We start from the raw sequence: 12989 nt of genomic DNA on the forward strand, positions 1-12989 counted from the left end.
ATTTCCATCGGTCGACGACCTATGGGAGAGACCACTCCACTCGAAACTCATTTAAAAGTACCTTTCCACGAAAGTGTTCCACCGATGACGCACGGATGAGTCCATGCTTGTGATCGAGGATTGGTTATATACGTATGCATGACAATAGAAAGTTAACTCGAGAGAGCTCGACCCGGAAGGAACACCGATGATGACGAAGTGACCCACATCGTATGTGTATTAGCCTTGGGAGAGAAGACTGATTTTTCTGGCCTATGGACCGTTTTCTGGTCCGTTGGAAATCCGAAACCAAGACGTAGGTCGAAAGAATGCATGTGACATGCTTGCTTTTCTAAGAAAATTGAATTTAGGTTGTAATTCGATGGCTCAGTCAAAACCTTTACAGTGAAAGATTAAAATTAGGGAAGAAACATTTGGTTTAACGTTTTGGGAAGCATGAAGATATAGCGTAACAGTCTTGTTGTGTTTCTTTGATTTTGTATTTTAATCATTGAACTTATGAAAGGGAATGCGTATCTTGTTAATATAATATAATATTATATAATATAATAAATTACAATACAGAAACTGTATGGCGTGTGAGTTTTTAAAATGATTTTTAAAATACTTGTTCGAGAGTTGTTGTTAGATAAGTTAATTTTAGAGATTGATATGGACATAAAAGCTATGGGATGGAAGCTTCAAAACTTCTTTACTGTCACCTGTTTACGTCAGTTCGATGATGACCGTTAAAAGCATCTAGTCGATATTCGCTTTAAAGTGGAAAGTTCTGCTATTCATTTTGTTAATCAGCAAACAGTTGATCATTGTAAAATTATAAAATAATTTCCGAGGAGCATAAACGACATATTTAGCTACAAAAATTAGATAGTTTGTAAATTTTATATAAAAAATTAATTCGCTTAGACAATTTCTTCATTTTATTATCAGAACACATGATTCATATTCAACATTCAAAAGTCTAGCAATTTGTACGTAAATTCCAGTTTTATGCGATTTCAATTATCAATTCACCTATTTATCTATAACAAATAATTCCAACAAACTTTAAAAAACAAATATTTATTACCATACAAAAAGAAAAGAATGAACGCAGTAAAAAATCATATATTAAGAATTCAGGATACCCATATACTTGTCTAACCAATAGTAGAAACTTTCTCCATCATTCTTTCCAACGAAGTATACTCTAAAACGAGAAGGGAAGGAAAATTATAGCATCATAAAGCTAAATTCAAGAAATTTATCAAAATCTCTTACATTTTTCACTGTTCCGATTCATAGTATTCGTATCGTTAGCCTACGGATAACCGAAAGTAAAATTTCTTTCCATTGTGACTTTGTAATCACAGAGACTGCTATAACATAGCAATTTTGCTGCAGGTAATATTCCAAGGCAACGTTCCTTGTTTAAACGTCTCACCACGATGAAATTGTTGCGGAGATATGCGAAGAGCGCGGGCCACGCTTTTTGGGTATCAATTACTAGCGGGCCGCGTAGAAATTAGAATTTTCGGCATAATAGCGGCGTAACGACCGTTCCGGACTAATCTTAACGTGATCATCGATGTAATTACCAGAACGATGGCGGATGAAGGGAGTCGCGGATACGCTCTCTTTCTCGATGCATTATTCATACGGACGGGATATACCCTAAATTCAAAGGCTTCCCAGAGGATGTAACCGTTGGTAATTTCGCCATCGACGCAAGCCCGGTGTCGTACGAAGCTGGAAATAGCAGATATAAGAATCGTCCTCTTTTCTACATTTCGTGATGCTACGTAGAACTCTTGCATTCGAAGATTACACGAGAAAAGTATATAACACTATTTTCGTTATCGTTGAATCTATGATTTCGAAGATACAATTTTAATACTTAAGAATCCTTAAGCACCATGAATGATATTTCTATCGAGTATATATTTTCTTTTATTTTGGAAATCAATCGAAACCTATCAATGCGAGTGATTGTTTTATTATTATTTGACATTGGGTAAAAAATAAAGGAATTGTTGTTTGCGATGGTTATAAATAACATCACGATGATGTTATCGTGGAACGATGTTAATGCTTAACTACTGTAGACGTTGAGACATACGTAATTGCTATAGGCGGTCTCACAGGCCGCTAATGTTTATTGCATCGTTGCGCATATACAGATACAAGTGTTTTTCCTTGATACATTAATAAAGGAGAGATGCAAGTTTGATTAAACAATAGCAAATATATTGAAAACATCTTTTTTTAATAATTATTTATCATTACAAGTTATGCAGAAAGGTAGAATGAAAGTTTCACACTCGTTTTATAGTAGCTAAAGGTTGAAACCAATTCCAAACACGATGGTCTTCAGGCGTTAATAGGACACGGTTAACAAGAGAAATATGTAATTAATTAGGTTTAAAGATAAGAAGGTTGGCTAATAATTAACGCATACTCGCCTGTATCTAAGAATACATAATCTAAAAAAAAAGAAAATAAAATTACAATTAATTAGATACAAAACACCGTATTTATTTTTTAATGTAATCGCCGCTATCTTCGATGCATTTTTGTCAACGGGTGACGAGCTTCCTCATTCCGCCAATGCAGAATTCTGTCGACCTAGTTTTGGTGAAGGCTTCACACTTGCCTTGACTTTATCGTCTGACATGAAATGAATACTTTCCAAGGTTCCGTTCTATTCGGGAAAGAAATGGTAAAAAATATCGGAAGGAGTCAGATCTGAACTACAACATTTGACCTGACCAATTTAACTTGCCAATGGAAACGGTTCCGCATAAATGCGCTAAGGCAAATCGCCTTAGGTTGGCTTAGCTGGCCAGTAGATTTCCGGCTCAAGGCGGGCGTGGAACAATTTGAAATTCTAAATTCGCAAAAGCATCAAGTGTTGTGCGTACGCTATGCGGTCGAATGTTGTCACGCTGCGATGATATCCAGTTCGAGTTCCAAATCCGGCATATAGACATCTCCATAAACGCTTCATGGTCTTTAATATCGTGGCATACACGTGCTACTAAACGACGAAGAATTTCCGCAGACGCAATGTTTACCGCCATCAGAAACTCGATTACTGCACTTCGCTTGAATCTCGTTGACATCGCATTGATATTCAACCTCACTCTAAACGTTACTGTTCGTGATTGCGTCAAACAAACTTATTGAAACTCGGTATGTTTATAAAGGAGGGATGTAGCTATAAAATGAGCGATCACGCAGAGCCTTAATTCTTTTTGTTCTTGCGATACAGACGAGTGTGCATTACTTATCAGTCGATCATCGTATAAACTATGAGGTGTTTTAATCATAGAAGATTATAAGGTACCGTATATTTATAGTATGAGAGGATGAAAAGTATAATAACGTGATAATAAATATTTCTGAAACGTTCACAATAATGACAAAACAAAATTAATTTATCAAAAGCAATTAAAATCACCCTCTTATTAAGATGAATTTCTCGGAAAGCGTTTTAAGCTAAAAAATTGCTCGCCTGTAAAAAATGGGCACTGTATCTCATTATTGAATTATGAATATTTATGCATACGCAGGAGGTTGAAATTTAAATAACGCAGTTATAAAAATATGAATGCAACGATATACGAACTATCCAAAATATTCATTAATTTAATTAATTCATAATAATATTTTATTTATATTTTTTTTATTCTTTTCGGTGCTCGTAAAAAGCATAAATTTGCATAAACGTTTATAATCTACCTGTTATGTGGTTTCTGGCTTGTGGTTCTTATTTGCATTTCCTAAATGAAACAATCGATGTGCATTTAATATCGCGAAGAAGATGAAGACGAAGAAAAAGGGAGACGAACACTTCTAAGAGAAGCTTGGAAGTTCTCCCATAGACTTAAATTGAATTTTCATGAAAAATACGAAGTTCCGTATCGTTATTAAAAGTGAGTGGCTCGTTTAAATTTGAGATTAAAGCAAAACACACCGAAGGAAGGATGGGGAATTGATGTAAGAGACTGCCCCAAGATTTGAGAATATTTAACAAAACGTGCGCAAACAACGTGAAAGACACGTTGAAAGTGGAAAAAAAGCTGGAAGAACAAGCTACTAGAGGCTGCTTTGATTTACATATTTCTTAATATCTAATATAATTCGAATCGACGATTATCTGACTCTGCAAAGGAAATATATAGCATGGCCAATAACTTTGATCATTTTGATTATTTGCATTATTTTTAGAGATATAGGAAAATTAGGTTTACAAAAGTCGCGAACGAAAGAGACCATAATGTTAGTTGAAGGCAGTCAATCGGTTGAAATTATAAATTCAGTTTCGTAAATTTTAGAAAACTCTGGTCCGTTTAAAAAAATTAAAAAATCGAAATTATACGTTATTTTGCATCAGATACGACAAAGAAATAACTCTTTTCTAAACTAAACTTTTTCGTTCCAAATTTCTTGTCATTTTATTACATTATCAAAGGTTTAAAAGATCCATGAAATCTGTTTAAAATTTTCCACCAAGCATCCTGAGGTTTCACTCTAACAATTTTACGAGGAAAAATATCGAAGATACCGCGAGGGCGTGGGAATGAGAAACAGGAAGGGGAAGGCAAATCTCCCTTTTTTTTTACCTTTAATCATCTTTTTAGCCCTGTTGGAACGGTGGCCACAATGAAAATATCCGTGTACCAGAGCGGAATGGGTGGAAGGGTGGTGGCGGGCGAAGAAACGTCTCCGACGTCGAAGTTGTAACGAGGAACAAAGGAAGGTGAAAAGAAACGAAAACGTCGCCGACAATTCGTAGATCTCGAAGCTGACTCTGGGGCTCATGAATAACGGAGAGGAACGCATTAGAATATTCTCCGCGGCATAACGAATAAGGAGACATAACTTCCATTGTTATTCTCCCTTTTAAAGAAGGGAATCCCTAAGTTGCACGAGCGCGTCGTCCTCGTCGCTTTGCCCACGCCGCAGATGCAGTTTTCCAAGAGTGCCACTTGCAACCGGTTATAGAATTAAAGATTATTTTCCATCTGCCTATTAACAGCGAGACAAAGATAAAGCGACATCGGGTCGATGTTCTTGAACTGCAAAATTAATTGCAATCCGCGACCGCTGCGCCGCGATCATTCTATTGTTGAATACTGCAGTTATTATCCCATCTTCTTTCTGTTTGGAAAATGTACCGTTATATTTTATATGGTGAAAGAAGAAATTATATTTTCGTATTCTTCCTTTTAATATTAGTGGAAAATCAGTTTTTGATATACAAGAAAGTATACAGGAGAATTAGTTTGGTACTAATAAGTTATTTGTTCTTTTGTTCTTTGAAAGGAAAAAGGTTTTCTTAGCTTCATATTTCTTTTAGTTCCTTTAGTATCGTTTTATTAAGACGTGCTTAATGTGAATTTTTTAAGGGCAGGCTTAATAATACCGTTATGGAAACGACAGGTCAAACTTTTTTAATCAAGGAAGATGGTAGGAATGAAGACAGACACAATTCATTTAACTTTATAAACGTTCCTAATAATAGCGATAATTTTCCTGATAACAAGAGAAATTACGCTTCTTTTAGTTAATTTATATTATGGGATTCTGCATTTTAGAGAGACAGACATACCAATAAGGTATTGAACAATAATATTATCTGGATGACATCTGCCCTGTTTTCAAGAGTAAATTACTAGCATTTAAATGCATTACAATTCATTAATAGATCTCCCAGAAAATATTTTATAATATTTTAAGCCTCTAAAAGTGCCATCACACTTATTAGCAATATGATAATCTCAAGCTCATTCATCCAAGACATTAAAGAAATATATCCTACAGTAATCGTGAAGGGAGAAATGTAACAATACGCTGTAATAGCACTGTAATATGACACTGTAATATAATAATACAAATATAATACCACTATATATTGGTATTCAAAGAAACGAACAAGCAGATAAAGCAGCAAAACTAACAGCTAATACAAGAGAACATAAAAAGTTATCACATGCAATGATACAAGAAACTATTTAAATACTTTCATAAAATAGCATTCCATAGGAACATTAGCTATAAGATGCATGGAAATATATGGAGCAAACGGATGGAGATACAGGATGGCAAATATTTCCAAACATGATTAATCCAACAATCCAATCGTCAATTAGCAGAATTAGAATCAGTCACCCAGCACTGACTGGTTCATATCTACTCAACAACCATAAACCTCAATGCAAATCTGCAAACAATGCAAACTGATATTGTCTATTAAACATATCATACTAGAGTGCAGAAACTATAATTATAAGAAAAAAGCCACTAAACTGCCTAATGATATAACGAAATTGTTGAACTTCAGCTGAAAAATGGTGAACCTTTCCTTCAATTGCTGAGATTTACAAAATTCTCTCTGAAGACTGTTAGACTGTTAATTGTGCTGCGTTTCTAATTATCCCTGCTGTAAGCAACGTTAAACATATATATATACACACAAGTTTTTGAAATTTCCTTCCACAATCACAGTGTAAGAAAACGGAATTTAATAAGATCAGTGTGCTAAAATAAAATCATTCTTAACACTTGACTCTTTCCTATACGAGTCAAGATATACCTAAATTTCGATCACATCAGCGGGTACGAACTTTTTCGTCCCTTTAATTTCGACGAGGAGAGGTATCAAAGAAGAATGAAAAACTGTCCGGTTGTTGCTTTCAATTGGCAGAGCGACTTTCCTCCGGCTTCTAAGAAGAAACTTTTTCCATTACGGATCTATAATCCCGAGCTTTATTGGCCCCGGAAACGACGAAACGTAACTTTAAGGTGCTTTAATAGTAACGGTTCCACACAGAAAGAGGAAGCAGAAAATGTGTTACTCCTTGGATCTTGATTCCGTCACGCGCTCCAACTTTCTCTCCTCGAAATATTTGAAGATCCGATTAATTATTTTCTCGACCGATAACGGCCTCCTTTGGCTTTCTGCTTATGATCAGGCAGCTTTCTGACCCCGATAGAAAAATAAATTCGTGTCTAGCGCGTACTTACCTTTCAATTTAATCTCGTTTATTATCATTAATATTATCGAACTATGTAGTCTTTCCCATTTTATCTGGATAAAAGGGGCACAAGGCTTCTCCATTAAAAACTGCTTCAATAACCAATTAAATAAGAAGCTTCAAAAAATCAATATGCATTACTCTGATTATAGGCCATCAGCGGAGGACTTGATGAAATATACATATATAAAACCTGTCATATCGTAGCTCGTCAATCGGTTGTATAAATAACAAAAAACGTATGGTTTTCTGAATTGCCGTGTAAATTTCATATCACTGTCTTCGTCTGTTTTTAATTTATCAACAATTTTTCATGCATTTACACAAAGCTGGTTATCTTTTAGTTTATTAAATGGTAATATAAGTAGCAAAATTTTAAATCAATTAAAATTTTAAATACCTAAACACTCTCTCAATTCGATAATAATTCTTGAATCCTTGTTAACCACATACAATAATAAAAGCAGTCGGATATTCCACGTTTCGTTCTATTGAAACTCACTGAAACATTGACGTGAATAACAAAGAGATGCACCGTGCTGAAATTACATATGAATTTCAAATTTCAAATTGAATTTAGATGCATGAAATTTTTCTTTTATCGAGTAGCAATTTTTCAAGCGTAATCAGATCGATAGATACGATTACCCGTGAATAAAATATTCAAGCGCTCGAGATTTGCTAAACGTACGTACATACCTACGTACATATATGTATGTATTATGTATGTACAGTCTTTTTATACATCGAGCGATCGCGTAAAATTATCGGACAAACGCATATCACCGGTTTAAAATCGTTTCATTCTATTTTTCCTCTCTGGACAATTTCAGATATAGCGAGCCGATTAAAAAATCACTTGATGCGCTGAGGATGCGCCGTGATTTCTGCAACGGTGGGCTTGCCTGCGCCGTTGTGTGGGTGTCATCGACCTGCTGGCTGCTACTATCTTTGTCATCGTCGGTCACAGCAGGTACGTCTACCTTTTTTCTACATCTTTTATTTTATTTTTGCCCCCCAACCCCTTTTCTCCTTTTTTTTCTTCTATTTTATTTCCAGCGATTTCCCCGCCCTAACCCCGCGGCTCGTTCGCCTGTAATGATTGGTCCCGAATTATTGAAAGAGCGGCCATTAGCAAACAATAGAGGCCTGTGTAGCTGTGTTCACGTTCGACCAACGAGGCGGTGACGACGTGCACGGGGTGACGCTGTGAAAGAGATAGAAAAAGAATTAAAAAAAGGAAGGCAAACTCTTGAAACGGGCGTGCATCTACATATAATGCTACGCCACAGACGTGATCGGATTTCGAGAGACGTCCTCTCACCGACAGATTCCTTCTTGGTATTGCGAAAAACCACCGGAAAAAGCCAAGCCCATCCTTAGAAGAGGCTTAATCCTTTTTATCCTCCTTCAAACACCTCGTCAACTGGAGATATTTCCGTGTTTTTGTACACAGGCTCGCGAAACTATTCGAACCCTTGTTCACAAACATGATACAATTGTCACGATTAAATTGAAGTACAGAAGTTGTCGGATATTTATTGCAGGCATATCGTAAAAATCATGAAATTATTTTAAACAGTCAATTATCCACTAGTTCAACAGACCTCGATATTCAATGGGGCTAGCTTTAGCGTTAATTACGCGTTTGATGCTTTGTGACTTATGACTTGTGTATACATTTCCAGATTGATCTCTTTTACCAATATAATCGCAACAATCGTGTCTCGTTACAGAGCTAATGAAATTTCAAAATATTTTGCATAACGCAAATGATACTATCGTCAGCCAGTGCATTTTATTTAATCATGATAGATGGCACAAACAATAATATTGTAAGATTGATAAAGGTAGAAATACTCGTAATGTATGACGATTCATGGACGTATTCATTTCAAAATTGTCGAGGATATTTTAGTATTCACGTTACCAACGCTCTCTCTAAAGTAACGTTGCATCTAAAATCCTGCTTTATATTTTATCGAACAACGTCCTGGCTCAGATAAAAGATTCAACCGTCGCGCGCGTCGTGTCGTAAGATACTTCTTGTATTTTTTAAGGACGAACGGAATGTTCGTCCAACAAAATATTAATCAATGCTACGCGATCCAAATAATATATTCGATAATATAAATTGCAACTAAAAAACGTTAGGTTACCAGAAGTTCGATTCTTAATATTTTAAGGGTGCGTTAAATCACTTTAAAACTGATTTGTCGGATGCTACTGGCTATAAAAATCGGTATTAACGACATAGTTACACAACGTTAAGGTACCTATATAATATAGAATATAGATCTCGACGAAACACGAGAGAGATCCCCTAATCGATGAGTTAATTATTTGTCGAGGATTATACATCGGTAAGCCACGGTACGTCCTTCAGGCAAATGAACGATGTCATTTAACGAGACGTTAATTAGCAGGTGAAATTGCTAGTGGACAGTGGACGTTAAACGGTGGTGAAGACTTCGATCGATTCGCAATGTGTTACAACAGGATATCGGTTTCTCGTCTCGATAAATATCAGGCCGGTGAAACGATTTGCATACTACAACAAATAACAAATTGAATCTCTCGCACCGTTAAAGTGCATTCTACTCTGCATTCCTCCGCCTCGTCGCTTGTGACCGCCTTTGCGTCTTTCCTTTCTTATGAACACGTTTCCTCTTTGCCGATCAGAATGCGTTTCTTCATTTCCTCTGCCTCTTTGACATTCTTGCCGATCCCTTCCTTGTTTCTTCATCGTTTACGCGTCCACAGAGATTCCTGAGATATTTTTGTTCCCCATTGAATTCTATACTACATATATATATATATATATATAGCCGTAATAACATGTAAAAACGGGCATGACGTGATTCGTTGTAAGAAAATAAGGAAAAAATAAGGAAACATTTTTACATTCTCGACTCAGTTTTCGAAAAAATCGAGTTCGAGAATTTATCAAGTATAATTAAACACGGTTAAATCCGGATTGAACAGTAGTAGATAATCGATAAGAGGTCATTCTATTTGCGAAAATAAGTCGATAATATGAAATAACAATCTTTCCGTCAAAGGCTTCATTTTCAAGAAAATAAAGTTTCAACATATTTCGTTAAGAATCGGCCCAGCACACGTGTATGATTAATTTTCAAATTTCTTTCTTTCGGACACACGTAGAATGACCTCCTGCCGATATTTACTTCTATCCAATCCGGAATTAATCATGTTCAAGTGTATTCGATCAATTTTTAAACCCGATTTTCACGGAAATTAAGCCGGGAGTGATCTAATTTTATTTTGCGCTTTTTAATTATTTTTCCATAAGGAAAAAGGAATCACGTCGTATCAGCATGTATAGTATAATACAAAGGCTGGATGAGTGAATTCATTGAGAATGAAATAAAGTAGGGAGAGTTTATTTGTGAATTTTGCATGAATAGATAATTAATTCTTGTGATAAAGAGAATTTCATTCGGGGAAAATAGAACTATGTGGGTAGAAAATGGTAATTTAAAAATTTTATGATGCGCGATGTGCTACCACAGAGTAGCACACCACTCTGTGGTGAAAGGAGTCAATGACACATACACTACCGTTTATAGTTATACGAACGACTTCAGAAGTCGATGTACACTGCTTGTGCATTAAATAATTTACGTATATTTTAAATTTAATCTAATCAAATTTCGAAATCTAATTTCTTAATTTAAGATATATGTTTTTAAAGTTTGAGCTCGAAAATATGGTCCCTTAAATATCTTGAAGACTATGAAAGGCAGATAAATTTTGTAAGTAGAACAATTTTGTGTTTTTGTACGGCAAAATACGTCTGTCTAAACAAATCAGAAAAAAAATGGATTTATTAATAAACAAGTATAAATCAATAAATTAAATCGATGTAGTATAGAATACAGAAATTCCGAATTGAAAATTGATCTGTTACAGTTTTCTAAAATGATCTAAATAGTATAACGCGGAATTCGATCATCAGAATGTTGTAATAGGGAAACTAGTTCGTTGCGATGAGGATTAACGAAATGATTATAATAGAGCGTAAAGAAAGAGGACGATGGTCAACGAACCGGAAATTCGGGTAATCGGATGTGCCGTAGATTTCACTAGACTTTTATGAAATCTTTAACGGCGTGAAAATGTGGTATGTGGTATATAGAGAGTCAAAGTAAAAAGTCGATTGGCATGCAGCGCATGTATCTTTCTATCCCATATGCTCGACGAGTGTAATAGTGCGTATACTTTCCCTGTATGGCTTCTATAAATCGTTTTACTCAACCAGATTTCTCATCTTTGAACTAAACAATGAAATAGATACTGAGTCATAAAAGTGACTCATGAACTATCGATGACTTCATACTTTGAGGATGTAGCATCTTTTTAGGATAGGTATTATAATGAAGTTTAATAAAATCACGATCTAGTATAATTAAAATTAATATTTTAGCAAATTATCAGACACCGAATAAGTCTAGTATTGATATTGATACGAGCATGATATTTCTCTAAATCATAATTATTTTATAGTTACAATTCATCAGATTTTCTACTAACTTTAGACTTGTCGATAAAAAAAAGTTCTCTACATATATCTCGTATTACAAAATGCTTCAAAACTCTTCGAAACTCACTTCCAACTGTTGCTGGTTGTTCCAACGTAAACCAGCCACAACAGCCCCAGGGTAACATTTTCGGAAGCAAACTTTTCAAACTATCTGATCTTTTTCCCACTCTTCGAAAGATTTAACAACCATCGACTTGGCCAATACGGCTCCCAAGACGTTCCCAGCTATCTGCAAAAAGGATCCGTGAAGCACGTTCGACGTGTATACGCAAGTTCTTGGTCAAGTTAACGAGAAAAACGGTCGCGTGACCGGAGGCACTTGCTGTTAATCGAGCAGTCGTCTCCGTTGCATTCGAATCCCGTGGCCATTCTACACTCTGTTCCTTTTTGTCTGTCCAGTGGTTCGGCCTACGGCTTGCTATGAAGTTTGTAGTCGCCGAATTAGAACCACTCAAAACTTTCAATGTTTTTCGCCCATTTGGTATAATTGAGAGTCGTGTACGAACTTTAATAGCAAAGTTTAATTGTTAACTACTACGGTATTATACGCGTACACTCGTGAAAATATTTGAACACATACTGTAGAAAACTTTCATACACATGCTATATATTGAATTTTATTAAGTTTAATTTGATTACAGATAATCCAACTGAACATCGAAACTTATTAATATATACGGATATAACAGATAATTGACTGTCTAAAATATATTATTGCAATGTTTTTTAATACGTAACTTAAAATGATATCTTGATGGATAAAGAGATAGCAAGTGCTGTTTCTAATTACTATATGAGTCATCGTTAATTTGCACACTTTCGTAAAATTCACGTACTGTTATAATACAAATCAGTTAAGTGTCATATTCTTATACGTACGTATATACTTATGACCACATATACTCATATACTTATGATATTCGTGAGTGTATCTGTATGTAGCCCTAATTCGATAGTCAGGTACGTGCCTGTGAGCGAAGCACAGAACTGGAAGCTACTGGAAACCGATGGAAACGTGTTCGTAGCACGTTAGGCGAGTAGTAAGTGTGGCAGTAGGATGTGAGGAACCGTTAGCTCGACTCCGGCTATTTTTATTATTATTATCGTCGCGCTGCACTTCAACGCTGGTGCTTGAGAACGAAAGCGGCGCTGTTCCGCGAGATCCATACGCGAGCTGTCCGTGAGATCGCCTTGATGTTCTGACCTATAAAACTGGCTCCGTTCTTCGCGTGGTACGACGATGATGATAATGATGATGATTCCGTTGCTAAGATCCGCCGAATGTTCGTTCCGTTACGCTCGAATAAATTTGTGTCGAGGTGTGCCGTTTTTTATGCCGTTTCGAAGACATTCCGAGCCGGGGAAATATTTCTCTTTCCTTCATAATCTCTTCCGCGTATTAATTA

At 35.7% G+C, this 12989-nt stretch overlaps 1 protein-coding gene and 1 long non-coding RNA gene across 3 annotated transcripts in view; both read left to right on the forward strand.

Annotated features, from left to right (window-relative positions):
• Window positions 1–12989, forward strand: part of LOC126921612 (balbiani ring protein 3) — a 34043-nt gene that overhangs the window by 13751 nt on the left and 7303 nt on the right. Inside the window, exons 1-2 of one of the 2 annotated variants that reach the window (XM_050733292.1) lie at window positions 3175–3321; window positions 7853–7992. In XM_050733292.1, the coding sequence (XP_050589249.1) occupies window positions 7893–7992 (100 nt within the window). In that variant the 5' untranslated portion in view covers window positions 3175–3321; window positions 7853–7892. Of the gene's footprint in view, window positions 1–3174; window positions 3322–7852; window positions 7993–12989 lie in introns of those variants that run through there. The other variant, XM_050733290.1, reaches the window with a different exon arrangement.
• On the forward strand, window positions 8105–12502 carry LOC126921648 (uncharacterized). The gene is made up of 2 exons (XR_007712493.1): window positions 8105–10349; window positions 10735–12502. It is a non-coding gene; the product is annotated as an uncharacterized LOC126921648 (long non-coding RNA).

This window comes from Bombus affinis, chromosome 11, assembly GCF_024516045.1.
Source record: "Bombus affinis isolate iyBomAffi1 chromosome 11, iyBomAffi1.2, whole genome shotgun sequence".
Classification (NCBI taxonomy): domain Eukaryota; kingdom Metazoa; phylum Arthropoda; class Insecta; order Hymenoptera; family Apidae; genus Bombus; species Bombus affinis.